At 43.8% G+C, this 25,343-nt stretch overlaps 1 protein-coding gene across 27 annotated transcripts in view; it reads right to left on the reverse strand.

The window, feature by feature from the left end:
* RIMS1 (regulating synaptic membrane exocytosis 1) overlaps positions 1 to 24,417 on the reverse strand; it is a 307,924-nt gene extending 283,507 nt beyond the window's left edge. For 8 of the 27 annotated variants that reach the window (XM_066547429.1, XM_066547427.1, XM_066547424.1 and 5 more), the window contains exon 1: positions 24,005 to 24,412. In XM_066547429.1, coding sequence (XP_066403526.1) covers positions 24,005 to 24,168 — 164 coding nt within the window. In that variant the 5' untranslated portion in view covers positions 24,169 to 24,412. Of the gene's footprint in view, positions 1 to 24,004 lie in introns of all 27 variants that reach the window. The other 19 variants (XM_066547414.1, XM_066547417.1, XM_066547416.1 and 16 more) reach the window with 5 other exon arrangements.
* Positions 24,418 to 25,343: the final 926 nt, after the last annotated feature.

Genomic DNA, 25,343 nt, shown 5'->3' on the forward strand with positions numbered 1-25,343 from the left:
TTCTTCATTTTCACTGCAGAATAAAACAAGCAGGAAAAGGGAAGTGTGAGTGGCATAAATTGACAATGGAGGCAAAAAAGAAGGACTAAAGGCAATGAGAACTCACTGGGTCATTTAGAAGTCCATTGCCAGAGTCACAAACTGATATCTTTTTCACAGATTAAATATTTTGCCTTATACTTCTATTACTTTTTCATGCATTTTTCTGTTCTTCTGGACATTAAGTTCTCTGGACATTGCTAAGTAATCCCTTCAAAAAGCTGACACAGTTCCATGGCTCCTTACAGGAGCTCTGAGGAACTCAAGGTTTTTAACCTTTAAAATGAGACACTTAGTCACAAATTCCTATTATCATCAAAATACCATCAGTATAAAAACATATATATATATATTATATATATATATATATATATATATATTCCCTTAGCTGTGTGCAATTCAGTGTGCATTTGTTAATCTGCAGCATGACCTCCCTGCTGAGGTTAAATAGAAAAATGAAGAAAATTCCTTTATATGTACAGAACATGTACCTCATATTCAAAGACTATCACTGGCTATGAGAAAAGAATTTTTGCAGGCACCGCTGCTTAAACTTCTGAGCCACAGGTTAAACTGCTGAAAGCATACCACTCATTAGGGCCTATGGCTTCTAAAACAGCCACTAATTTTTCAGTAGCTTCCTGTACTTCAGGGCACAGAAGACTGAAACAGCTATACTTGGAAAGAAAATTGTATTTTGGAGAATGCATTTTATTATACACTAAACCAGGGTTTGATTAAGGGCCAAATAAGGCCTAGAAAGTAGAGAAACTATTCATTCTAATACAATTTGAATTTTACATTTTAATACAGCTTTACATTAAGAAGGAAGGCCCACAGAAAAAGAATGTTAAAAAAAACAGAAGAGCCCTTTGAGGAACTATTTTAGTTTTCCTTTTTAAGCAGACAAAAAAAAAAATTCATATTAAATGTCTCATGAAGAAGTGTGGCCTTGGTTTCAAGCTTTCAGTGAACTAAAACAATAGAGAAAATTAACAAGATGTCAACAGTATTTTTTAAATCTCTCTTGTTAAAGTTGGAGAAGCACTAATTCTTAGTGTTATCTACAGATCCTGTGTGGCTAAAAAAAGTTTTAAAATCACCTCTTTTCTGTATATTGATTAAGTTTTTATATATAAAAGTCTGCAAAAAAGGTTTGCAATAACTCTCTTTAATATTTTTTGGATGATTTAAAAATTAAATTATATTAAAAAAATAAAAACTTGTGCTTATAGAGGAACTGAACAAAGGACTCCATTATCAGAAGAACTACAAGGACACCTTGACAAGCATAGAAAACTGCTTTTTGGATGACATTTTTCTGAAGGCAGAACCCCAAAATGCAAACTCATGACCACTCCACCAGTGCAGTAGGGATTTCCATTCAAAAAATCAGCAGATATTGCCACTTCTTACAGTAAGGGCTTGAGTGACATTAAAAATATGAACTAAAAGCAAATAAAGTATCATGGCATATAGGACCAAGTCTGCACAATCATGTACAAAACAGGAACTTACCTTTAGAGGAATAAATAGTGCAAATCTGCATTGTTTAAACAATTCAAAGATGGCCAAAGAGCAGTACATGGATCAGCACTGGTTGTCCCCTGTACTCAGCCCTGGTGAGGCCATACCTTGAGTCCTGTTCCCAGTTTTGGGCCCCTCACTGGACACTGAGATGCTGGAGAATGTCCAGAGAAGGGCAATGGAGCTGGTGAAGGGTCTGGAGCACCAGTGAGGAGCAGCTGAGGGAGCAGCTGAGGGAGCTGGGCATGTTTAGCCTGGAGAAAAGGAGGCTCAGGGGAGCCCTTCTGGCTCCCTACAACTGCCTGAAAGGAGGGTGCAGCCAGGGGGGGGTCGGCCTCTCCTTCTGGGTAACAAGCAATAGGAGAAGAGGAAGTGGTCTCAAGATGTGTTGGGGAAGGTTTACATTGGATATTAGGAATGACTTCTTCATGGAAAGGGTTATCAAGCATTGGGCCAGACTTCCCAGGGAAGTGGAGTCACCATCTCAAGAGATATTGAACAGATGTGCGATAGATGTGGGACTTAGGGACATGGTTTAGTGATGGACTCGGCAGTGTTGGGTTAGGCTGGACTCAATGATCTCAAAGGCCTTCTCCAATCCCAAGGATTCTGTGATTCTTCTTGTGGAGGGCATTTTAATACAAATAGAGTTTTGTTAAACATGCTGCCAGCTCATGAAGGGAACAATATTCCCTGTCATCAAACACCAAAGCATGACATTTCAACAAGAAATGTTGGTCACTAGCAGTTTCAAATGTGCACGCAGTCTCAAATAACTTCACAATATGTAGGGAACCCACCTATTAAATCCACACCATGGGACCTTTGCCTCTTTGGGTATGTCACTGAGCTGCATGGCTGACTTTGGACAGAAAATGCAAGTGGAGAGATTCAAGGATGTTCTCAGCAACACATTTTGGTAAATGACAAAATTGTGTCTAGGTGGAAGATGTGTTACCTAACTGAATTAGGTAACTGAGTTAACTACATCAAACCTCTGAGTTTAAAAGCAGCAAACTTGAACCTTTCCCATGAGCTCAAAGTGTTGAACTTGCTGTTAAACTACCATTGCAAAATAGCAATCCCTAGTACTATGTATCATATACAAGAGATTTATATCTTTATTTGCCACAATTATTTGTATTCATATCTGATTCTTAAGAAATTATCACCCTGAGCAAACCATAAGGCTTCACTATCCAGGAGGTAGCAGGCCAGATAGAATCCCAGACAGTCTGTATTCTGGTACAGAGGGTGAAGTCAGATCCAGCTACAGACATCAACAAAGCTGTTTATCTGGATTTTTTATTGTTATTGCTTTGTCTTGCAGCAGAGAGCTCTGAAACCTCCACTGAGACCATGGATTCTTGGGACCAACGACTAGAGATTATCCAAACACACAGAAAAGGAGTGACATTGAGGCAAGAAACAATCTCAAGAAAGAAGATGGACAACTGAAAGGAAGAGAAAAGCATTATCTCAATGTAACAAAAGCAGACCTGAGGTATAGGCAGACTCCCAACTTCCCCAGAGTGGAAGCACACAAAAGTTAATTGTATCTCAAGTCTCTGTCCAATAACTTAACATCCAGACTGATTCTTTCTTAAAGTGAAATCAAGTATGAATCTCAGCGTAGCACTACCAGAACAATGACAAATTTTCTGGATAACAATGACTGATAATTGCTCCTGCCACTTGTTATAGGATTACTAGAAGTCTTACAGCTACAGTTATACCCAGCATCACAGCAGCACAGTGCACCTCTGCAAAAAAATCAGACACTCTGATTATAATTTCTGGCAAACAAGCAGCTGAATTAGCAAAAGCCCATCACTGTTAGCACTTCTGGCTAAACCCTACCATCTAAGTTCAACCAAAAGTACTGAAGACATGGGAAACAACCCATTAAATTTTCTGAAAGTGACCCCTCCAGAAGTGCTGGATCCCAGCATGCAATCCGATTGTTGCCTATCAGTTGTGATAGACAACTCAATATCAAGGGTTACTACCTTTCAGGTGTCTCACATAAATTAAAAATTGGAAAAAATTGGTTTTGGAAGATTAGTATCATTAATTACCCTGCTCTCACGATGAATGACCATCCTGATGGACATCGGTGACAAGTCCTGTCCATCAGGTGTCTGTACTGGGACCAGTGTTACTTAATCTCTTCATTAATGACAGGAACAAAGGGATCGAGTGCACCCTCAGCACATTTACAGATGACACCAAGCTGAATGGTGGGGCTGACACATCTGAAGGACAGGAGAGCATCCAGAGGGACCTGGACAAGCTCGAGAATTGGGCCTGCAGGAATCTCATGTGGATCAACAAGATCAAGTGCAAGGTGCTGCACCTGGGCCAGGGCAATCCCTGGTACCAATCCAGTCTGGGGAAGGGACAGACCTAGGGCAGATCTGCTGAGAAGGTCAATCACTACTACTCCATGTGTTGCTGCTGGAGAAGAAGCTGGACCTGACCCAGCAAAGTGGGCTTGCAGCCCAGAAAGCCTGGGCTTGTATCCTGGGCTGCATCCAAAGCAGCGTGGCCAGCAGGGCCAGGGAGGTGATCCTGCCCCTCTCCTCTGCTCTGGTGAGACCCCACCTCACTGCTGCCTCCAGCTCTGGGGTCCCCAGCACAGGAAGGACCTGTTGCAGCAGGTCTTGAGGAGAGCCACCAAGTAAATTGGAGGGATGGAGCACCTCTCCTATGTGGAAAGGCTGGAAGAATTGGGACTGTTCAGCCTGGAAAAGAGCAGGGTGATCTAACTGCAGCCTTCCACTACCTAAAGGGAGCCTACAAGAAAGCTGGAGATGGACTTAAAAGAGCAAGGGGGAATGGTTTAAACTGAAAGAGGGCAGGTTTAAATGAGATAATAGTAAGAAATTCTTTGCTTTGAGGGTGGTAAGGGACTAGAACATGTTGCCCAGAGAAGTTTTGGATGCCCCATCCCTGGAAGTATTCACAGCCAGGCTGAATGGGGCCTTTGAGCAACCTGGTCCAGTGGAAGGTGTTCCTGTCCATGGCAGACGGCTTGGAACTTGATGGTCTTTAAAGTGCATTCCAACCCATTTTATGTTTCTATGATTCTCTGATTCCAAGATATGTGAGTGATCATAGCATCACTACCATATTCTGACTTCATGAAATTACAAATTCAAAATTAGTAGACACATGTTGGTACAGAGCAAGATATCACTGATAAACCAGGTAGCTGATGTCAAGTTTTGTTTCTATGAAAATGTTTATTCTGTAATTTGGGAAAGAAATACAAAACTGTCAGTCCCAAGCTACAACATATTGCAGATTTGAAATACCCATCTCTTTCCTCCTTTTCTTAATACAACCCCAAGGTATCCTAGGTTCCTCAACCTTCTTTCCAACTTAACTTGTGTCTCCCTGCCTCTCCCTCATCTTCCTTTTCTTTTCTTTTCTTTTCTTTTCTTTTCTTTTCTTTTCTTTTCTTTTCTTTTCTTTTCTTTTCTTTTCTTTTCTTTTCTTTTCTTTTCTTTTCTTTTCTTTTCTTTTCTTTTTTCTTTTCTTTTTCCTTTTTCTTTTCTTTTTTCTTTTCCTTTCCTTTTTTTTTTAGTCTACTGAATATCCCACATTCAGGAGCAGGGGGGTTTTTCTGGGGGTGAGCTGCTGCTTCTGCAAGTGCACACTTGTGCTCAGCAACACTCTGCGAACAGTATCATTTGCTTGTGTAGCTGTGAAGACATGATTTCATCTATTTCAGTTTGAGATTTCATTGTGCGTGCCTTTATAAAGCACACTGAGGCAGACACCTGTTTCATATTGAAGTCCACATCCTATAATCCTTAAGGTCATTCAGAACAACCAAAACTGAAGTTTAGTCCAAGACTGTGTCCTGCTGTCACCCCTCCCAAATATAGCACTGATACACTTCCTTGCTTCTTCATATCCATCTTCTGGCTGCCAAGATACAAGATAACACTACTAACTTATCTCTTTCTCATCACTTTGGAAAACTCATTACTTTCTCCAACATCTAAAAAAGAAAGAGCTAGACCAGCCCAGGAGAGTCAAGGCTTAGTTATGTGTTAATCACAGTATTGCGTGGCAATCTTTAATTGTGAAAATAAGATTCATAGTGTAGCCAAATGGGAGTTTCTACACTGGAGGGGAAAAGGCAATAGAGAGCTGGAAATGCTCCTCCCCTCATTCCATCTGTTTCAGAGGATGGATCACACAGTGCAGGATCAAGGCAGAGACTTCTATATTACCTCTACAGGACTTACATGCTCTCTCCACCCCTTTTCCATTGTACCCTTTTCCATTGTACATCCAGAGAGGAACAGCCAGACATTCCAGGTGGTGGGATCAGTGCTAGAAGTGGCCAACCAGGCCCATGACACCAAAGCAGCAGTAAAAGAAGACTGCCTTAAAGCATGCTTCCTCATCCCAAATGACACTATGCAGCCTATGAGCTTATGCACCTGTGTGGTTTAAATTAAAAGCTGGAGCCAAGTTTTCTAATGCTAACTCACATATATATGATAGACAGATGCACAGCCACACACACACCAGGAAGACCTGCACACACTGCCTGAGGTCCAAAGAATTATCCCTACACACCAGTGTGTGGTACTGGGGAAGAACTACAGAAAAGTGCCAAGGAGTTTTCCCAGCCAAGAGCAGCTGCTGATTTAGCAAAGCAGGGACCTTTACACATTCTGATTAGGGTTTCTACTGTACAGTGAACTCTTTGGCCTCCATTATTCACCCTTCTCCTCACCTGCTAAGGCTTTAGATGTACTTGCCTCAAATGTCAACATCCTTTACTCTTTTTTCTTTCCATTTAATCAGTTCTTTTTAGCTCCATTCTTCACCTACCCAAATAAGCAGAGATGCCACCTTTAATTAAAGACAAAAACACACAAACACACACCGTTCCCTCAGGCACTGAGCCTGCACAGATTAATATGTACATGCACATAACCTCCAATATGTCAGGCTGGAGATGACAAGGCTGGACAGACGCAGGGGACATGGCACCCTGCCTATAAACTCTGAGACTAACAAAACAGATCTACTTTCTTTAAATCTCATCTCACTCCTCTCTGCTTACTCTGTTAGGAAGGTAATCTCCTGGTTCAGGGCATTTCTATGAACTCCATCATACAGCTCCTGTGGTAACAGGGGCCTTTCATAAACAGAGGGGGAATTCTTCTTATGAGTAAAAAGATTAAAGCAAATTCCAAGTACTCAAAGCCAATTCTGGAGTTTCAAAAAAGATCCAAAATTCTGAGACTGAATTAACATAGCAAATTGCTTTGAAAAATAATAATGTGGATTACTACCATCAGGTTAGGAACTCTAAGATGTGATTGAGCTTTCGTTTCCAAGTCCTCTGCTACAAACAAGCAGAGGACTTGGTAATGAAAGCTAACCAACCTTTTTTTTAAATCAGACCAGATCTCTTACATGGATCTATCTTTTAGTGAGAAGGTATGGGGCAGCCAAAGAGTAGTCAGATAATACTATGAAATTATTATTTTCTGAGAATTCAAATGAACTGAGTTGTGCACTTCCTTCTTCAGTCAAACTACCCTGTGTTTCCGGATGCTCTTGCTGTACCACCTGAGCCTGCTGAGATCTGTGAAAGCAGCTCTGCCAAGCCTCAAGTGTCTGAACCTAATGACTCAGACCCTTCTCTTCACAGTCTTGAGGCTGGCTTACACTCTGAGGATTTCTAAACCTTTGTGTTTTCTACTTGCCTTCTAATTTATTTATTATCACACTGAAAATAAATGTTCACCTCCTTCTGATTTGTGCGCTTAACCATCTCCAGTTCAAGCCCAAAGGGAAACAGACACATAAATAAGCAAGTGCCAGGTCTGCTACCAGAGGATCCATCACTTTTCATTACCCAGTTCTCAGTGTGAAGAAGTGCTATTTTACGCTTGTTCTGTACTAGACCTATAGTCAGCTGCAGCACTCACAGCCTACTTCCAGACTCCCATCCCAGCTAATTCCAGCCTTCTCCTAACATCTTGCTCCTGTCATATACTCCTCCTCTTCTGATCCCCACAGCACTGCCTTTAATAGCCTCTGAGTCCAACTTCTTGTGCCTTAAGGGACGGGTACTTTCTTATAGTTTCCCCCTTACTTGTGTCCTTTCCCCTTTCCTGCTGTCCCTCACAATGCCATGACTGCACTCTCATCCTCTCTCTTCATTTCTTTTCTCCCATAGCAACTAAGCAACCACAGCTTTTCTAGTGAATAGCCTTGCCAGCACAAGGCAAAATGCTGACTATTTTGCAGACTTTTCTCACTAATCTAGTGGTTACCTTCTGAGGGCATTTAAAACACTTTAGCTAACATGAAGCTTACATTTAATGCAATAAAATAAAATAAAGATGTTATCAAAGAATCTCAGCTTCACTGATGGCAGTTTATGATAATTTACATTCAGAAGGTACTGCTTCTTGTGGAAGGAAATGTGCTGTAGCCTCAACAGCCATAATACTATTTGAGAAATGAAAGATTCCCAAAGGAAAGATAGTGATCTCAAAAGTTATGCAGGAGGGATCTGAAGAAAGTGGCACACTGCTGCACAGGTCTGAAAACCCAGTCAGAATCACTGACTGAGCTGGAACCTTTGCCACTGCTGTTTGTGTCCAGCAATGAAACACAAAGGGTCTGGGAACCACTTCCACTTGAGGAAATACCCAGGATGGGTTCAAGGGAGCTCCCTGTTGGTCAGCTCCAGAATCCAACACCGGCTTCCAGGCTCTCTCCACTCCCTCCTGCCCACAGCTACAAAACCTGGTTTACAATAGCAACCAGCTTCCCACCCAGTCCTCACTCCTAAAGTCAAGGAGTAGCACCATCGGACATATCAAATACCAGCTGTGTTTGGACAACCAAATCCCCTCCTGGGAAACAACAGCACAGCTTCAGTGCTGTCACCACACACCCAGGACAGTGCAGACATACCCTCTGCCACGACTGCACAGTGCTTTGTATCTCTGAACACTCACTGCAGTTTATCCTCTCAGCAATTTTCATGAACTGAGCATGACATTTGCACTGAACAACACTGCATTTTCCTTACAATTTTCTAGGAAGCTCACCTTAAACAGAAATGCAATTTATTATCTTAAGAATGGCTCCTTAACTCAGCTTGATTTGGCTAAGATTTTATTTTATTAAGAATATGATTATAATGCCTGGAATGAGGAAAAACTGCACATGTTCCTAAAATATTACAGATTGAACTCTGATGTCAGAGTCTATGTCTATGTAATAAGTCAGAAATAGATGTAATAAATATCCATGTAACCACCGTGATTTAAACATCTGGAAGGTAAGTAAAGTTGAAAGCCTTAATGAAAAATACAGTATGAGATAAAGAATCATATATTATAACTTTATAAACTGTTATGAATTCAGCTGGGAAGAACCATAATACTATAGGGCATGATTTGAACTGTCTTCTAGAGAACAAACTCTAGCAGTACTTTTCAGGCTTACAACATAAAACAAAACATATTTTGGGAACTAATAAAAATAGGATGCTGACAGCCCTGACATGCAGCTCTCCTAAGGATATTTTGCTAACAAATAAGAAAGACTTAACTTCACAGTATAAAAAACTTTCAGACTGTTAGATTCTGAAAAAATATGGAACTGCATTGGGTTTGTGTGACAAGGTTTTGGTAGCTGGGGATCTACAGAGTGACTCCTGTGAGAAGTTGCTCAAAGTCTTCCCCATGTCCAACAGAGCCAATGCCAGCTGCCTTCCAAGATGGACCCATCACTCGCCAAGGCCAAGCCCATCAGTGTTAGTCATTGTTAGTGCTGCTGGGATAATCATGGAATCATAACGCATTAAGGTTGGAAAAGACCTCCAAGATCACTGAGTCCAACCTTACACCAAATATCACTCTGTCAATTAAACCCTACCACTAAGTGCCACACCCAGTCCTTTCTTGTACACTTCCAGGGACAACAACTCAACCACTTCCCTGGGCAGCTCACTCCAATGCTTAACCACCCTTTGCATGAAGAAATTCTTCCTGATGTCCAGCCTGAACTTCCCGTGGTACAGCTTGACACCATCTTCTCCTGTCGCTGATTGCCTGGGAGGAGAGCCCAACCCCCACCTGGCTGCAAACTTCTTTCAGGCAGATTTAGAGAGGGATAAGATCACCCTTGATCCTCCTTTCCTCCAGGCTGAACACTCCAGGTCCTTCAGCTGCCCCTCATAGGACTTGTGCTCCAGATCCTTCACCAGCTCTGTTGCCCTTCTCTGGACTCACTCCAGCACCTCAATGTCCCTCTTGTAGTGAGTGGCCCAGAACTGGACACAGGACTCAAGGTGTGGCCTCACCAGTGCCAAGTACAGGGATACAATCACTGCCCTGGCCCTGCTGGCCACACTATTGCTGATACAGGCCAGGATGCCATTGGCTTTCTTGGCCACCTGGGCACAGCTGGCTCGTGTTCAGCCACTGTCACCCAGCAGCTCCAGGTCCTTTTCCCTGGGTTGCTTCACAGCCACTCTGCCCCCGGCCTGTAGCACAGCCTGGGGCTGTTGTGACCCAAGAGCAGGACCCAGCTCCTGGCCTCATGTTGAGGCTCCTACAGTAGGCTCTGGCCCATGGATCCAGCCTGTCCAGATCCTTCCTGCCCTCCAGCAGATCAGCACACCCACCCACCTTGGCATTGGCTGTAAACTTACTGAGGGTGCACTCAATCCCTCATCCAGATAAAGACATTAAACAGGACTGGCCCCAATACTGAGTCCTGGAGAACACCGCTAGTGACCTGCCATCAGCTGGATGTGACTCCATTCACCACAACTCTCTGAGCCCGTTCCTGCCAATTTTAACCCAGATAAGAGGTCACCTCTCTAAGCCATGGGCTTAGACAGATATTAGCTAATGTCCTCTGCCATCTTCTCCAGAGGAAGTCAGTGTCAATGGCTTTACTGAAGTCCATGTAGACTACATCCACATTCTTTCCTTCATCCACTAGGCAGGTCACCTGGTCATTAAAGGAGACCAGGTTGGTCATGCAGGACCTGCCTTTCCTAATCCCAGGCTGGCGGGGCCTGATCCCCTGGTTGTCCTACATGCACTGCATGATGGCACTCAAGATGATCTGGTCCACACTGGAGCAGGGGAAGACTGTGAGGAGTTCTCCCCTGAAAAAGAAGGAATGGCAGAGACAACATGTGATAAACTGACTGCAGCCCCCATTTCCCATCCCTATGCTGCTCTGAGGGAGAAGATAGAGAAAATCAGGAGTGAAGTTGAGCCCAGTAAGAAGGGAAGAGTGGGGGAAGGTGTTTTAAGATTTGGTTTTATTTATCATTATCCTACGCTGATTCTGACTGGCAGTAAGTTAAATTAATTTCCTCAAGCTGAGTCTGTTTTGCACATGACAGTAACTGTTCAGTGATCTCCCCTCGCCCTTATCTGGGCCCATGAGCCTTTCATTATATTTTCTCTCCCCTGCCCACCTGAGGAAGGGAGCAACAGAGCAGCTTTGGTAGCAATCCAGCATCCAGCCACAGTGAACCCAGCAGAGCACACAGCAATAAAAGCTTTCCTGTACTCTCTGTAGCCTCAACTTTAGCCTGGAGGAAAATGTACTTTTCCTTCAGGGAAAACACTTTTAATTTTCTTGTTCATTCAGTTCTTGGCCTCTGACAAAGGAGTCAAAAGGGTGGCAGTTGCCAAAGTCACTTATTGATTTTCTTGGTTTATTTATGAATTCCAGACATACAAGTGCCTGTCTTCGAATTTTAACACCTGGTATTTCACACCATTAAGTATATTGTCAGGAGGACTACTTCCTTTCCACCCCTGCAACTTCCACATAACTAGTGAGCTGCCCTCACAGAAAGTTCATCAAACTTTGGCTTTCATAGAAAGCTTTCAAATTTAGGTCTTCTTCACTAGAGCTGTATGTGAAAGTTACCTGCCTTTTCTACTTTAAATAAGGCTTTCTTCGGTGGTCTTAGTCTACCAGTACACGGGAAGGAAAGCTTTGTATTAAGATGAAATGTAATAGGAAGCAAAGATAAAAGTAAAAAGGTACAATATGAGATCAACAAGAAGTTTCAAGGCTAATCCCAGTACAATGCATTGCAGTAATCTAAACAGAATGAGACAAAAACCATGAATCACTCTGTCCAGGTCTTGGTTTCAGAGAAATATGGCAAACACTTATGCAGGCAGAAAAAAACACACAAACATAAATGTTTCAAGGATAGAGCTGAAAGCACTCCCAAACTACAAACCCTGTAAAAAACTAAGAGGGCAAACCCCCTTTATAACAAGGAGCATTCCTGTTGCTGCTGTTCTCCTCAAGGCTCTTCCCTCATATTGTTCATGTCATTAATTTTACTTTACATCACCGAAATCTCAGGTTTTTCCCTTTGATCCCATACAGAGCAAAAACCAAGAAAGAAAGAATCAGATCACCCTGGCTGAATGGAAGATAGAGCATTGTCTCACCATCCATGTAACCAGAACTCCCCAGCTCCTTTTCTACATGAACTGCTTAAACCTGGTCAGACAGCTCAGAACTTGAAACAGGGGCCCACCAGAAAAAGGGAGGTTACAAGTGAACAAACCTGTATAATCCTGAACTGATCAGTTGACTCCCAAGAACTAGAAAGAACTTGATAGAACTTGAGTGGATAATTGTTTGAAAAATACCTTTTTAAGGGGTGACGTTTTGTTTTAAGTTAATGAAGAAAGATATAAAAACCCTTTGCAAGATAAATAATGAAAATATTTTGCTTGAAAAAGTGAGAGCTTTTTAATTTAAAAACAACAATCAATATAATATCATTTAAAAACACGAAATACAAGAATCAAAATATATTAGTGAGGTTCTATATTCTTAGAATAGATTTCTCATCAAAAAATCAATATCTAATTTTGCTCTGAAATACAAGAAAAATGTACTGTGCATTTAATCTCATAAGGAATTTACACACTTTTTACATATACACTAGCAGAATCAATTGATATAATTCTGCAATTTCCACCTTTGAGTAAATACAGTTCCTTTCTGTGAGAATATTGAAAAACAGCTTCTTGGAGAAACAAAAGGAAAACCATATACACTATCAGACTGCAGGAAGTTAGGGGTATGCAGAACACAAAATAATTTAAAAATACAGATACACTTCCAAACAGTGATAAATAAAGTGGGGTGTTTTTTTGTTTGTTTGGGGTTTATGTTTGTTTGGTCTTCTTTTAATTTTTTTTTCAGAAAAGCAGGTAGCCATGCCTTAGTTTCACTTCTCTTAGGTTTACTTTCTATGTAAGGTTTGGAGTGTAACTGAACAATTACTGGAAGCATTTGAGTAAAATGTGCTTCGGTCTGCAAAACACAAGATTTACACAGGGGTATCCCATTTCAACAGACTGAAGAACTCTTTGGTTTTACTTCAGTTAACAGATGTGCTTCCAGTGAGACTTGTTCTAGTCAGAGAGTCACCACAGTTATTCAAACTCAGCAGAGACACAGGACCACAGAAATATGTTTTGCTGGTCCATTGTAGCAACAGTCTCACTCGTCCTTAAGATACGACTGCAAGAAAATTGTCCAATTTTCAGCTTTTTAACAACTTTCACCAACGTACTCCACATGTTTACAGCAACACTAAGCAACATAATGTTGCAATTAAAGTCCATAAAGCAACTTGTACATATTTCTGTACAGCCTAGTTCCATATTCTTAGGCACAAGCACATATACACATATAAAACTTCTTTTAATTCTCATCCATAAAATGCAAACCCATTACCCTGACACTTTGCAGGTAGCATCCTGGGCCAAAATCAATAGAGTTAACCTAGGGCCCTCATAAATTCTGTCCTTTCTTCTTAACTGCCTCAGCTCATGCTCCATGTGCTCCATCAAACAGCTGCCTTCCTGTTCCATGTCTATAGCTAAAAACACATGACCAGCAGAACACTAAACTGTACAGCTGAAGTTTGTCATGCAATGTCAAACTTTCTGCAATAAATAACAGTACCAAGGAGACTTATCACTAAAATTAACTAAAATACTTATAGCTTTTTCACATTATTTTACCGCTCAAGCTTTCATTTTTCATATACATCTGTGCAGTATCATTTAATCAGTACAAAATTTATTCTCCTGATGTCAAATGTCAAAATTATTCTAAAGTTAAGACTACAAATAGGCAAAAGTGCAATTACTTTACTTTGAATATAACTTCATATACAAGGCTAATTAAAAATGTAGAGAATAAGGAATATAAATTAAAAAATACTCTGCTTTCTTAGAATTTGCAAGTGCTAAAGAAATTGTGCAAAGAAACTGATGAGAAAGCTCAGACAGTTATTATATGTGGTTTTGCATAAATCTTGATGCTTTTTCCAAGACCAATGGAATCACTAAAAGAAAACAGTTACACTAAAAAATCATGGCACAAACCACAAGTAAACATATTCAATCATCCAGCTCCCAGACTGGCCTTTTCTTACATAAACTCCTTCATTGTAATTTCTTGCAAAATCCTATTAGTAAATATTTAATCTTTAACATGATTAATAACCACAGATGTAAGCAGTTCACAGTGAAAACTTTGGATAGTTTGTATAGTGTAGGACCACAGATTTTCTAAGTATCTGGAAAGAGAAGACAGAATGATGTATCAATAGAAGGATTACATCATCCTAGTTTATGGATATGATTTTGAACCCTTCACAATATATTCAAAGACTTTAAAATTAATATATATTTTACAAAAATGCAGGCAAAATCTTCATGAGCAGTGGCTACAAGATTCTTAGTGCTCGCTAGGCTCACAGTCCAAAGAAAGTTCAAAAAAATGTATGCTCTTTTATTAGACCTGCTAGAATAAGATGTAGACAGAGTTTTGGATACATAAAGACTTTGATCAATTCAGAGTAGGCAGTATTGGTAACTTAGAGAAACACTTGAGAAGACACTTCACACTTAGGTCGTTCAAGCGTGTGAAGACTTCCATTAGCAATTTTCAGAATAAACAGAGTGCTCTGCTTCTTGCTAAAAGTAGTACCCTTTTTCCCTGCAATATAATAGTACTTACACTAAAATAATGTTGTTGGGCTGTTCTCCTTTCATGACCAATGTCCCAGTAAATTTCACATAATGAAGTTTGAAAAGTAACTCTCAATTAAGGATCTTCAAATAACTGTATTCTGAAACAAGGCATTTAAACAAGCATTCTAGAAATTCACGAGAAGTTAATGTTTATCTAAAGCCCAAAATACACAGAAAATTATTTTTTGGTTACACCTCAGATCCTCAATATTTGAAACAGTTAATTTGCTAAATCACCACAGTCATGACTAAGAAGTGTAGCTCTATCTGCTGGGCTCATCCCTGATCAAATAGCAACTCTCAGGGCATATACTTATCTTCAGTGACTCCAGGAGGCCTTAAAATAGGAAAGACAGATGAAAACATTAGGAGATTTCTAACACTATGTTTTTATTACAAATATCTGAAAAAACTCCATATACAGACAGGTACATTCCCTTATCTTCAATAGTATGAACAGTGCTTACCATAGGCAAAGTGTACAAAGTCCTAACTTTGAAAATGAGACACACAAAATGTGAAAAAACTCTGAAATTTTTACCTAAATAGGTGTTCTAAATCAATCCAGAACTGTCTGGAAAAAGCTACTCATCATGCTGTCTCTTCATACCTCTGAATTGGCAACTGTATGAATGGTTTTGTGTGTTATTATTCTGAAAATTGCAACTAGCTCTTCTTGCCTCTGTAACAGTGCCAGAAAATATATTTGGAACATGGCTTTCTTGCTTAAAAGTCTCTGGACACAAGTATCTGACATGCAATCAAATTTTGAAGATGATTACTTCAGTTCTAAGTACAAAGAACTACAACGCTATCCTATCAATTGTCTTATCTAAGAAACCATTAAATCAGGCTCATAGTTGTATTATTTTCTGCTGCTGCTGCTGCTTGTTGTGAATATCAAAAGTAAGTCTGACTAAAATTTACTGTCTAGATTCCCAAACTAAGCTACACTATAAACATTGCATAATATTTTACCCTATCTGTGAAGTATAAAATAAGGGATAAAACAACAATAATTCTTGACAGATGTAGATATCTGATAAGGTATCTGTGTCCTTACAGATCTACTACCTGGATTTGACTGAGGCAAATCATACAGAGGTGTAAATCTGGCGAGGTGTAAATAATTCCAGTAATTGTAAATTTATGCAAGTATTTTCAAAAAGCAGAATGATACCACTCACTCTGTGTTTGTAACTGATGACATAAGATTTTTTTACATGTTTTATCATTGCTGGGAACTGAATTCAGACTATAGGCACGGAAGCTTTTTCCCCTAAAACATAATTGCATGCTAACATCTATTAATTAAAACTGATAGGCCCAGGGGAGTAGACAAATGCAGCAGCCACCAGTGGATAGAGCGAAGGAGAAGGTAAAATGAGCTAGAAATTATAATTGGCTCTAACTATTGGCAACCCAAAACAGAATTTCAGTTTTGTCATTTTCCACCTTCAATAATGCCTGCATTTCAACAAGCTTGAATACAGGGGCAGCAGTATTTTTAAATAGCCTTTTCTTAAGGCATTAATCTCAAGTCTTAAAATGCTTAGTAACCACTTGATGAAGGAAGCACACTACGTCTTTGTGAGATGCTTTCCTACCCAAGGATGCAAAAGATTCTTTGTATGAGTCTTCAGAAATAAAAGGGTATTGACAAGACTGAGAATTTCAAATCTCTCTTAATACTGTTCTCCCTCTGCTATCTTCCAGAAAAATAAACATCAGGATAGTACCCTCCCCCTCTAAGAAGAAGCCTTTTCTACATAATTCCTTTTAAGATAAGGTTTATAACAACTCTGTACTTTTAGAAGTTCCTGCCCAGAGATCATGTTTTTTTCACAGAGTCTTTGTCTTCACCCTTCTGCAGGGCACAGATAATGCCCTGAATTTGAAGAATGACAGACTTAGTTAGAAAGTACTTCTGCAATGTCAGACAAAGCTGGCAATGAAGCTCTGGCAGAATCTTGCATCAATGGAGAAACATGTGGGAAGACGCATGCGCAGCAATAACGCCCTGTGCATTCCAATAAAACCACTTCAACTGGGGCCAGAAAAGAGCTCTGGACAACAGTTTGCACCTCAGACATTCCGAAAGCTCAACATTTGCCCATCTGAAGCCAGTGTCTAAAAGATGGTAGGAATGTTTATTGCTGTCTGTCATCCCCTATCACCTCCCATTCTTCTGTAGCTTTTAAGAAATGCCTATCAATCTGCTATTGTCTGCTGACAGTCTCCTGCTCCTCCTCAGCAGTGAGATGGCTGCCCAGTAGATCAGTCAATGACTGCCTTATAATTGCCTTGCTAGTGACTGTGTTCAATTCTGAGTATGTTTTGAATCCTCAGTCTCCTTAGAAAAATCAGTCCACCCTCAAGTGAAAAAATCACTATGAATTCTCTGAAATACCCTCAAAGTCATGAAAACGCTCCTTGAAATTCTGAGATCACCACAAGTTGTCTTCTTGATCAAAACACATTTATGGCCATACCTGCCCTCTCAGACTGATGAAAACCTGAGGCTTCAAATGTTGTTAAATTTCTTCTGATGCTTCCATTGGCCAAAAGGCCACAACAGTTTCTGCACTGTTCAAATTCTCTCTTGTCTTCTCTGAGCAAAGGCCTTGGGCAGTAAAGAGGAAAGGGTGAGGAGCAGTGACCAAGGCAATCCTTTCTCTGAATGATTTGAGAACATGTTTAGATACTGGTCTCTCTTGTAAGCCTGAAAACATCCAGCATAAGTCTTGCACAAGGAGAAAAATCCCAGGGGGCCAACCAGCTGGAAAGAAGAGAGAGAAGCAGAGAAGCAACTGAGAATTCCTGGTCAACACCAAGCTGAACATGAGCCAGCAACACACACTTCCAGCAAAGGAGGCCAATGCCATCCTGGGCTGCCCTGGAAAAGCATCATCAGCAGACTGAAAGTGATGATCTTTGCTTTCTGCCACATCTGGATGATAAATCTACTTCTGGGCTCCTCAGTATAAGAAAGACGTGCTGGAGCCAGTGCAGCAAGGAGCTATAAATACAGACAAGGGATGGGAGCACATCACATGAGGAAAGGCTGAGAGAGTGGGGCTGTCCAGCCTGAGGAAAGACTACCCAAAAGAATTTTTACACGTGTAAATTCCTAGTGGGGAGGACTAAAGCAGACAGAGCCAAAGTCTTCCCAGACTTGCCCAGTGACTGGACGAGAAGCAACGGACACAAACTGAAACCTGGAAAGTTCCATCTGAATTATTACTGTGAAGGTAGCTGAACACTGGAAAAGACTGTCCAGAGAGTTTGTGGAGTCTCCATCCTTGGAGACACTCCAAAGCCACCTGCACTTGGTCCTGGGCTACCTGCTGCAGGTGGCCCTGCACTCAGGAGGGGGCTGTACCAGACAATCTCCAGAAGTAAAATCGTTTAATGGTGGATTTGTACACTCGAGTGTCAGGATCAGAGTTGGCACTGCCAGGAAGAGGTTCAAGGTAATATTTGAACAGTCTTTCTGGGTGATTTGAGGAGCTTAAAATACCCATGCACACAGCAAGCAACCTGCACTCTGCTCCCTACAACACCATAGGGTCTGAAACATGGCAGTTCCAAACTGCTTTAAGTACAAAGGAAGAAATAAAGGCTCTCAAGCAGAAGCCTCCATTCCTCCTGCTCCACTGCAGTGAAAGTGAGATTCATGCAAGCCATGGAAAGAATAAATAAGAGCGAGGCTGAATCAGAGGAGAGAGTCTTGGTATTGTTTATCTATTTCATCCTTCAATTCCTTGGTGCCAAATGCACAACTAGTTCTCAGAACTCTCAATTCCTCCATTGTTTCTCAGTAGAATTAAAGATAGGCTTTCGACCTTTCAATCTAAAGATAAGATAAAGCCAGACTTCCTCAAGATGGCCCCTTCACTCTCACTTTTATTTCTGGAAAGTGGCCCAGTTTCAACAGAGAGGAAGAATTATCCTACTTCTTCCTTCCCTGCTGTTTATGGAAGGGCAATTACTACCAGGGACTTACAGCATCCAGGCTAAGAAGGTCTTGGAACCATACTTCCTCCTGTTGCCCATAGGTACTGTACAAAATGAGGATGGCAGCCCCTTTGAGCAGTATTCAATGTTTTCTGACATGTTAGGTGTGGTGCAAGAGCTAGAAAGGGACAAGGAAAGACACCATCTCCAGAAAACTGCTTGAGAACACAAGCCTCCTGGTCATTGGTTAATCTTCAGTTACACAGTAGTGAAGGGTGGAAGCTTCCAGGTGCCCCAAGGGAATTACAGAGAAGTTACTTTGCAAGCCCTGAAACAGATATTCTCATCAACTGCAAGTGATCAGGATTTGGCAGCCCTGTAAGATGAGCAGCTGCAATATCCCTGTTGATTCTAGAGATATGACTTCTATTAAAATTATGCTTGTGTACCACACTAGGTGGTCAAAATAGGGTATTAGCATCAATTTTCCCCTAATTATTAACTGATATGAAAAATCCTGAGATAACTTTTAAAATGGGAAGATTTCAAGTATGTGCTACCCCTCTACTGAAGCTACTCAATTAGAGTTACAAAACTACAAAACTACTAAACTCCTGTGTCTTAGTTAATTTTCGTACTACTGCCTCAGACTACAATCTCACAGCCTTCTTATGTCCCATCAGAAGCTTAGTAAGAGCTTTTATCCCCTCTTAAGTTTGCTCCAGCAAATGAATGCCACGGTAACTAGGAACCACTTCCTAATTACTGGCCAAAATTTGAACAGAACTGGAACTCAACTAGCTGTGTTCTCAGCTGCCATAGTTTCCACTTAGTACTTGCCTAACCCAATGAGCTAAGGCACACAACTACATATAAGCAAACTTCATCTTAAGTACACACATATATATAATTCTGTGATTTCTCTGTGATTGCAGTTTGCTGTACATATCTGTGTTTTTTTCAGTTCAAGGCACCTTATACTCACAAGCAAAATAGTTGTCTCAGGCTATCTAGTGCTTAAATGTACACTCTAAATCTTCAAACATTTTTTTCTTTCAATTTTACACACACATACACTTTTGCAAATGATGGTTTGTTTTGCTCTTCAGTCTCATTGAAAACTTACCCTTTCATGCTTCTTCACAAGTTTTTAGTCACGTCAGTCACCTGTTGGGCAATATCTGGACTACAGGCTAGACATCAGCCACTCAACATGAAACTCCTCCCTTCCAGCTACAGGAGTATCTCCCAAGTAAAACAGGAAAAAATGCCTCCCATGTGAATTAGTCTGCAGAGGAGGCCATTTTACTACTGCTCTATGCAAACATTTATTCATACAAAGAAAGCGAAAGCTTGGGTGTCTAATGCCAAGTACCATTCGAAGAGATATTAGAGACTATAGTCCTCAAAGCTATGCACAAAATCTGGCAAAGTCAGTGTGAAACAGGGAAACAGGAGTGGATGAGAGTTGAGCATACCATGTTAAAACCCCATCTACCCAATGGACTGCTCTCCATGCAGTTTTCAAAGGTGTGGCAAATAGAAAAGTGATGCTCTCCTGAAGCTCCAAGATGAGATAGAGGAGGACCTGCTTCCTACTCCCAGACTGTGAGACTGCACTGAAGAAGTTTCAGTTTCTACTTAGTGCCTGGCAAGCATCTAAGTGTTTATGTGGATTTGAATCTTTGGTGCCATGCAACAGACTGGGATCACAGTTCACTGAATGAAGGCACAGACATGGTCCCAGGAATACCTGGTGACACTGACCCTGTTACAGAAGGAATGCAGAACTTGCCTTTGAATGTGAAGGCAATTTCAAGGCAATCAGTTAATGGCAAAGTGTTCCTCAAGCCAAGGAACACCTGTTCATAAATCATGCCAAAGAAGGAACTTTCACAAAAGCCCAAACTGCTCAACGCATTACTCCATGGTATTCAACAAGTCATAGGACAGAGCAAAGAGTTCCCCTTCCACAAACACCACCCACAGCAGTGTGAAATCTGATATCAGAAGTGTGCGGGGAAGACAAGGTCCCTGCCGCTGACCAGGTGTGCCTAGAAAAAGCAAGCCACTGTGGCCAGTATAAGATGTACATATTTATCCTAGGGGGATGACAAGCTCTGTTAGCCCCACACAGCTGAAGGAAACTCAGCAGACCAGCAAACTGACAGACAGGGCAAGTTCCTGGAAAGGAGTGAGCAGGTGGTCTCAGAGGGAAGGATGTGTTCGTAATGCTCCAGTGCAGGCAGTGAAAGCAGCTGAGTGCCCACAGTCCTGAGCCCTGTAGGGCGCCCTGCTCGCGGCTGGCACGCTGCAGTACGCGCTGATGTCAGCATGAACTGGCAGAGAGGGCTTACAAGGAGGCTTTTAGCTCAGTCAGAAACAGGGATCAGGAAGACAGAGAGGTACAGACCCAAAGGAGAGGGACACAGCCTCTTTACCGATCACCCTAGCTGCTTCCACTTCTCCTGAAATCCATATAGTCCACTCACACAAGGACTTCAAATTCCCCTGGATCCACAATTTTATAACCACTCTATGAAGAATATAGTCATTTAACCACTATTTCTTCCTATTGTTTTCTGCTATGGGGAGCACTGGAAAGGAAAATTACAAGTACTGTTTTAGAAACTTTCATTGCTATCAGGACATCCAGAACAGGAGAGAAATGCTGCACCCTTTTTAGCCCTTATGATTCATGAGACAGCACATATCCGGCCTCTGATCAGCTCAGGATTGAAGGTAGCCTAGTTTGCAGCACTGATTCTCAGCTTCACTTTCAGGGAAAATTACAGATTTGCATGTGGGTGTTACAGATGGAAACATTTCTCCACCAGGTGGTTTTAATGAAAACTGGTGGCAGTTTTGTTGAGACATTTGGATAATCAGAAAATCTTTTAACAAAGATAATAGGAAGGGGTGGTGGTGATATCTGACTTTTATAATATAGCTGTGTCATCTGATAGCACCACTGTATATTTGTAACAACTCATTATAAAATTATGGAAGCAAATTCTTGTCAAAATTCTAGTCTTAAAAAGAGTTACTCCATGGAAAGGTGCGTAAAACTCTCTAAGAGTTGAATCATAACCCATTTAAAAAATATATGCTGTGACTTGATTTTTACAAACTAACAATATAGCTAAAGTGAGTATACAGGTTTATAAGTTTTCCAATGTATTTTCCCTTCATTTCTGGCTCTTTAAATAAAGACAGAAATCTATTTAAAATCACAATTTCTCAGGCCAATGGAGAGGATACATTTTCATTATTTGAAAGAACTTTTGTAGGGAAATAGACATTGAAATTTGGGTATTACAAACCTTTGAAAATAATATAAAGTAATTTCTAGTTGAATTCACAAAGCACCATTTTCGCCCTCTTCTAAAAATTGTATTTTAAGTGTCCTAAGTTCATTTAGTGAAACTGCTGAAGATTCCCATAATCTCATAGGAAAGGAAGTATCAGTCCAGAATTCAGAAACATCAATGCAAAAGAAAAAAAAAAAGAAAAGGAAAAAAAAAAGAAAAAGAAGAAACAAAAAGAAAAAGAAAGAAGGGGGGAGCGAAAAAGGAGCAAAATTTATTCTCTACCCAGTGTTAACAAGAATAGGGCTGAGAAAATACCATCTCTACAAATGGAAAGCCGCTGTAGGATTTATAGTATCCCTCTACAACATCATTACAGAACCAGTAATCTTCTTCACAGAATAAAAGCTAAATATTTGTAGAGAAGTAGCTGTGCTGAAGGACGAGGAACAGAATACATATAGTTTAGAGCCTTTGAGCTGCTCCTTTTTTTAATTTTTTTCCGATGAATAGAAACTGAGGAGGGATCCTTCTCTCGTTTCCCCAGTGACTAACACAATGCATTCCCACAGAACATTTCTCATTCCAATCACCCCACCTCCAAGGGTAGCCACACCCCAAGCACAATGAACTGCAACAGCAAACTGAACTCTTCGTCTTGAACTGAGATCCAAGCACCACAGTCCCGGACAGCTCCCAGCCAGTACAGCGCGGGCAGCTGGGCCTCAGCACCCACCATTGCACGGATCTCTAGTAGCCCCTGTACAAATTCAGAGTCAAGAACGGATAGGAAGGGACAGGGACAACACTGTACTAAAACGCTGTCCCAGCTTCACCACGCACAGCCGAAGTCGGGAGCCTGCGGGGGTTGCGTCCCCAGCCGTGGGGACGCGCTGGCACCCGCATGGCTCAAGTGGGTATTTCCGATGCAGCCCAAAGAAACACCCAGATCACGTCACCCCTTCAGCGCATCCCTTCCGAGCACAGGTGCACGCAAGCAGGCGGCAGTGAGGTAAGGATACACCTCCTGTGGCACGGAGGGTCTGCGTGGCGTCAGAGGCTCCAGTCACCTCTCCCACCACCTCCCGCCCGGAGCGAGCAGGCCTGACGGGCTGTCACAAGAGGAGGAACCGTGATTCTCCTCCACAGGCCACGACTCCAATCTGTTTATTCTCATCACTCGCAGTAGGCGATTCAGCAACGTTACGTTTGAAGCCTCCGACTGACGGAGGAGGCTAAAAAATGTGATCACATGCGATGCTTGGCAGGGACGAGGGGGTGAGGGAAAAGGTTCAAAAGAGGCTGTGAGGATCTGGTTTCCAAACATGGCACCTACCCACACCCCGCGTTCCCCGCACCCCTCCCCGTGCCGCCGGCAGCGGGATAAACCCACTCCCCCGCCGTCCCGCCACCACGCACGCACGCCCGCCCGCCCGCTGGAATGAGCAGTGCGACTAATTCCATCTATTTCCTAATTACGGACGCCCTGCTGCCCCACAGTGCGGTGCTGCCCGCCCTGGAGCCGGCAGCGGGCGGGCCGGGGCCGGCGGCACGGGCGGGCGGAGCGGGGGCCGGGGGTGTGCCGGGCGGGGGCAGCCGCCCCGGCCCCGCGGCGGGCGGCAGCGGGGGCCGAGCCAGGCGGGGGCAGCACGGCCGCCGCGGAGGCTCCCGCACGGAGGGAAACCCCACCCAGCGGCCCCTCCTGGCAGAGGCGGGGTTTTGGGGACCCCAAAGGAATCCCACCTCGCCCCTCACCCCCGTGTCGGGGTTTCCGCCCGCCCTGTGCCGCCGGCTCCCTCGGGGCGGGGAGGGCCGCCGTCCCGCTCCGTCCCGCCGTGCCGGGCTCCCCCGGCGGTGCTGCCTCGGGAGGAGCTGCCCGGGGTGGGGGAGGAGGAAGTTACGGGCCGGGAGCGGAGCGGGTCCGGGGCTCCGCCGCGCCAGCCCCGCCGCGCAGGGCGAAGCCGGCCGGCTCCGGGCACCGGCCGGCTCCCGCTGTGGCAGCGCCCGCTCCGCCCGCCGGCGATCGGTGCATGAATGAGTGCCTGAATGAATGAATGACTAGCGTCTGCTTACTTGAGCATGGCCTCTTCTTTTTCTTCCTCCTCTTTCTGCCGGTCCATCACTGCCATGATGATGTTCCTCTCCTCCTCTGTCAGGTGGCTCAGGTCGGGCAGCTCCTGCATCGGGGGGGGCACCGTGGGCGGGCGAGGGCCGCGGGGCCCCACCGAAGAAGACATTTTCTTGCCGCCTCTCCCTTACACCTTCTACCTTTGCACGGCGAACCCAGCCAGCCTCTCCTCCGCCCCCTTCACAGGGTAGTCCTCCGAGCAGCGGCAGCCGGCAGCTCTCTGGCAGCAGCGGAGGAGGCGGAGACCCAGCCTTTCATGGTTGCTTGCATCCACCCCGGCCCGGTGCTGCCGCTGCTCGCTCCCTTTGTTTCCGCGGCTTCGGGGAGCTCAGGGGCTGCCGCGCCGCCGCCCGCAGCCCATCCTCCCGGCGGTGGGCGTGCGGCGCGGGGGTGCGGTGGCGCGGAGGGCTCCGGATCGCCGCCGGCGGGCTGCGTGCGGGAGCGGGGGGGCGGTGCGCGCCGCCGGCCGGCCGGGAAGGGCGGGTGCTGCCGCCGCGATGCTCCGCCGCTGCGAGCCTGGCGCTGGAGGAGGGAGCGAGCGAGCGAGAGAGGGAGGGAGGGGAGCTCGGTGCCGGTGAGGCGGAGTCCGAGGCGCGGCGCCGCTGCCTCTGCCCCTGCCCGCCCCGGGCACCCGGGCCGGCCGCGCCTCTCTCTCCCCGCCGCTCCCCGGGCTGGCTCAGCGGCCACACGGCCGCGGCGCTGGCCCCGGAACCGCCGCCCTCCTCACGTCCTCCTCCAGGTTTCCTCACCGCAGGTGCTCGCCCCGGTTCCCGCCGGGGCTGCAGGCTCGCCCGAGGCAGGGCCACCCGTGGGAGGCGGGTGCGGGTTTGCTGCGGGGCTGGCCGGGCGCCGGGAAGCCTCGGGCTCCCAGTGCTGCCGGCGCTCCCTCGGGCGTGAGCCGTGCTGGCCCCAGCTGCAGCCCTCTTGCCTTCAGCCAGCGCTGTCACCGCTCGACCCTGCCTTCCTCAGAGTCCCACGCTTCAGCACTTTCTTCATACGCTTCTTAAATCCCGTTAGTGCCACCCTAATGATGCTATGGTCTACACACTCATCCCATGCAGGTGACAAGTGCTCTTATGGATCAGACCCATTTTTTAACTACTGTGACCCACCAAAACTGGCAACGAAACATGTCATGGTGCCGACTGCTCAACTGAGGGATTAGCGCACAGTGAAACAAAACGTCATGTCCAGAAATCGCTTCCCTGCCAGTTTCTGGTCTACTAGCTCCGAGTAACTTCCTTTTGAGGAGCTGGTAATGCATGCAACAGCTTTTCTCTACAG

The sequence above is a fragment of the Molothrus aeneus genome, chromosome 3 (genome assembly GCF_037042795.1).
Source record: "Molothrus aeneus isolate 106 chromosome 3, BPBGC_Maene_1.0, whole genome shotgun sequence".
In the NCBI taxonomy this organism is placed as follows: domain Eukaryota; kingdom Metazoa; phylum Chordata; class Aves; order Passeriformes; family Icteridae; genus Molothrus; species Molothrus aeneus.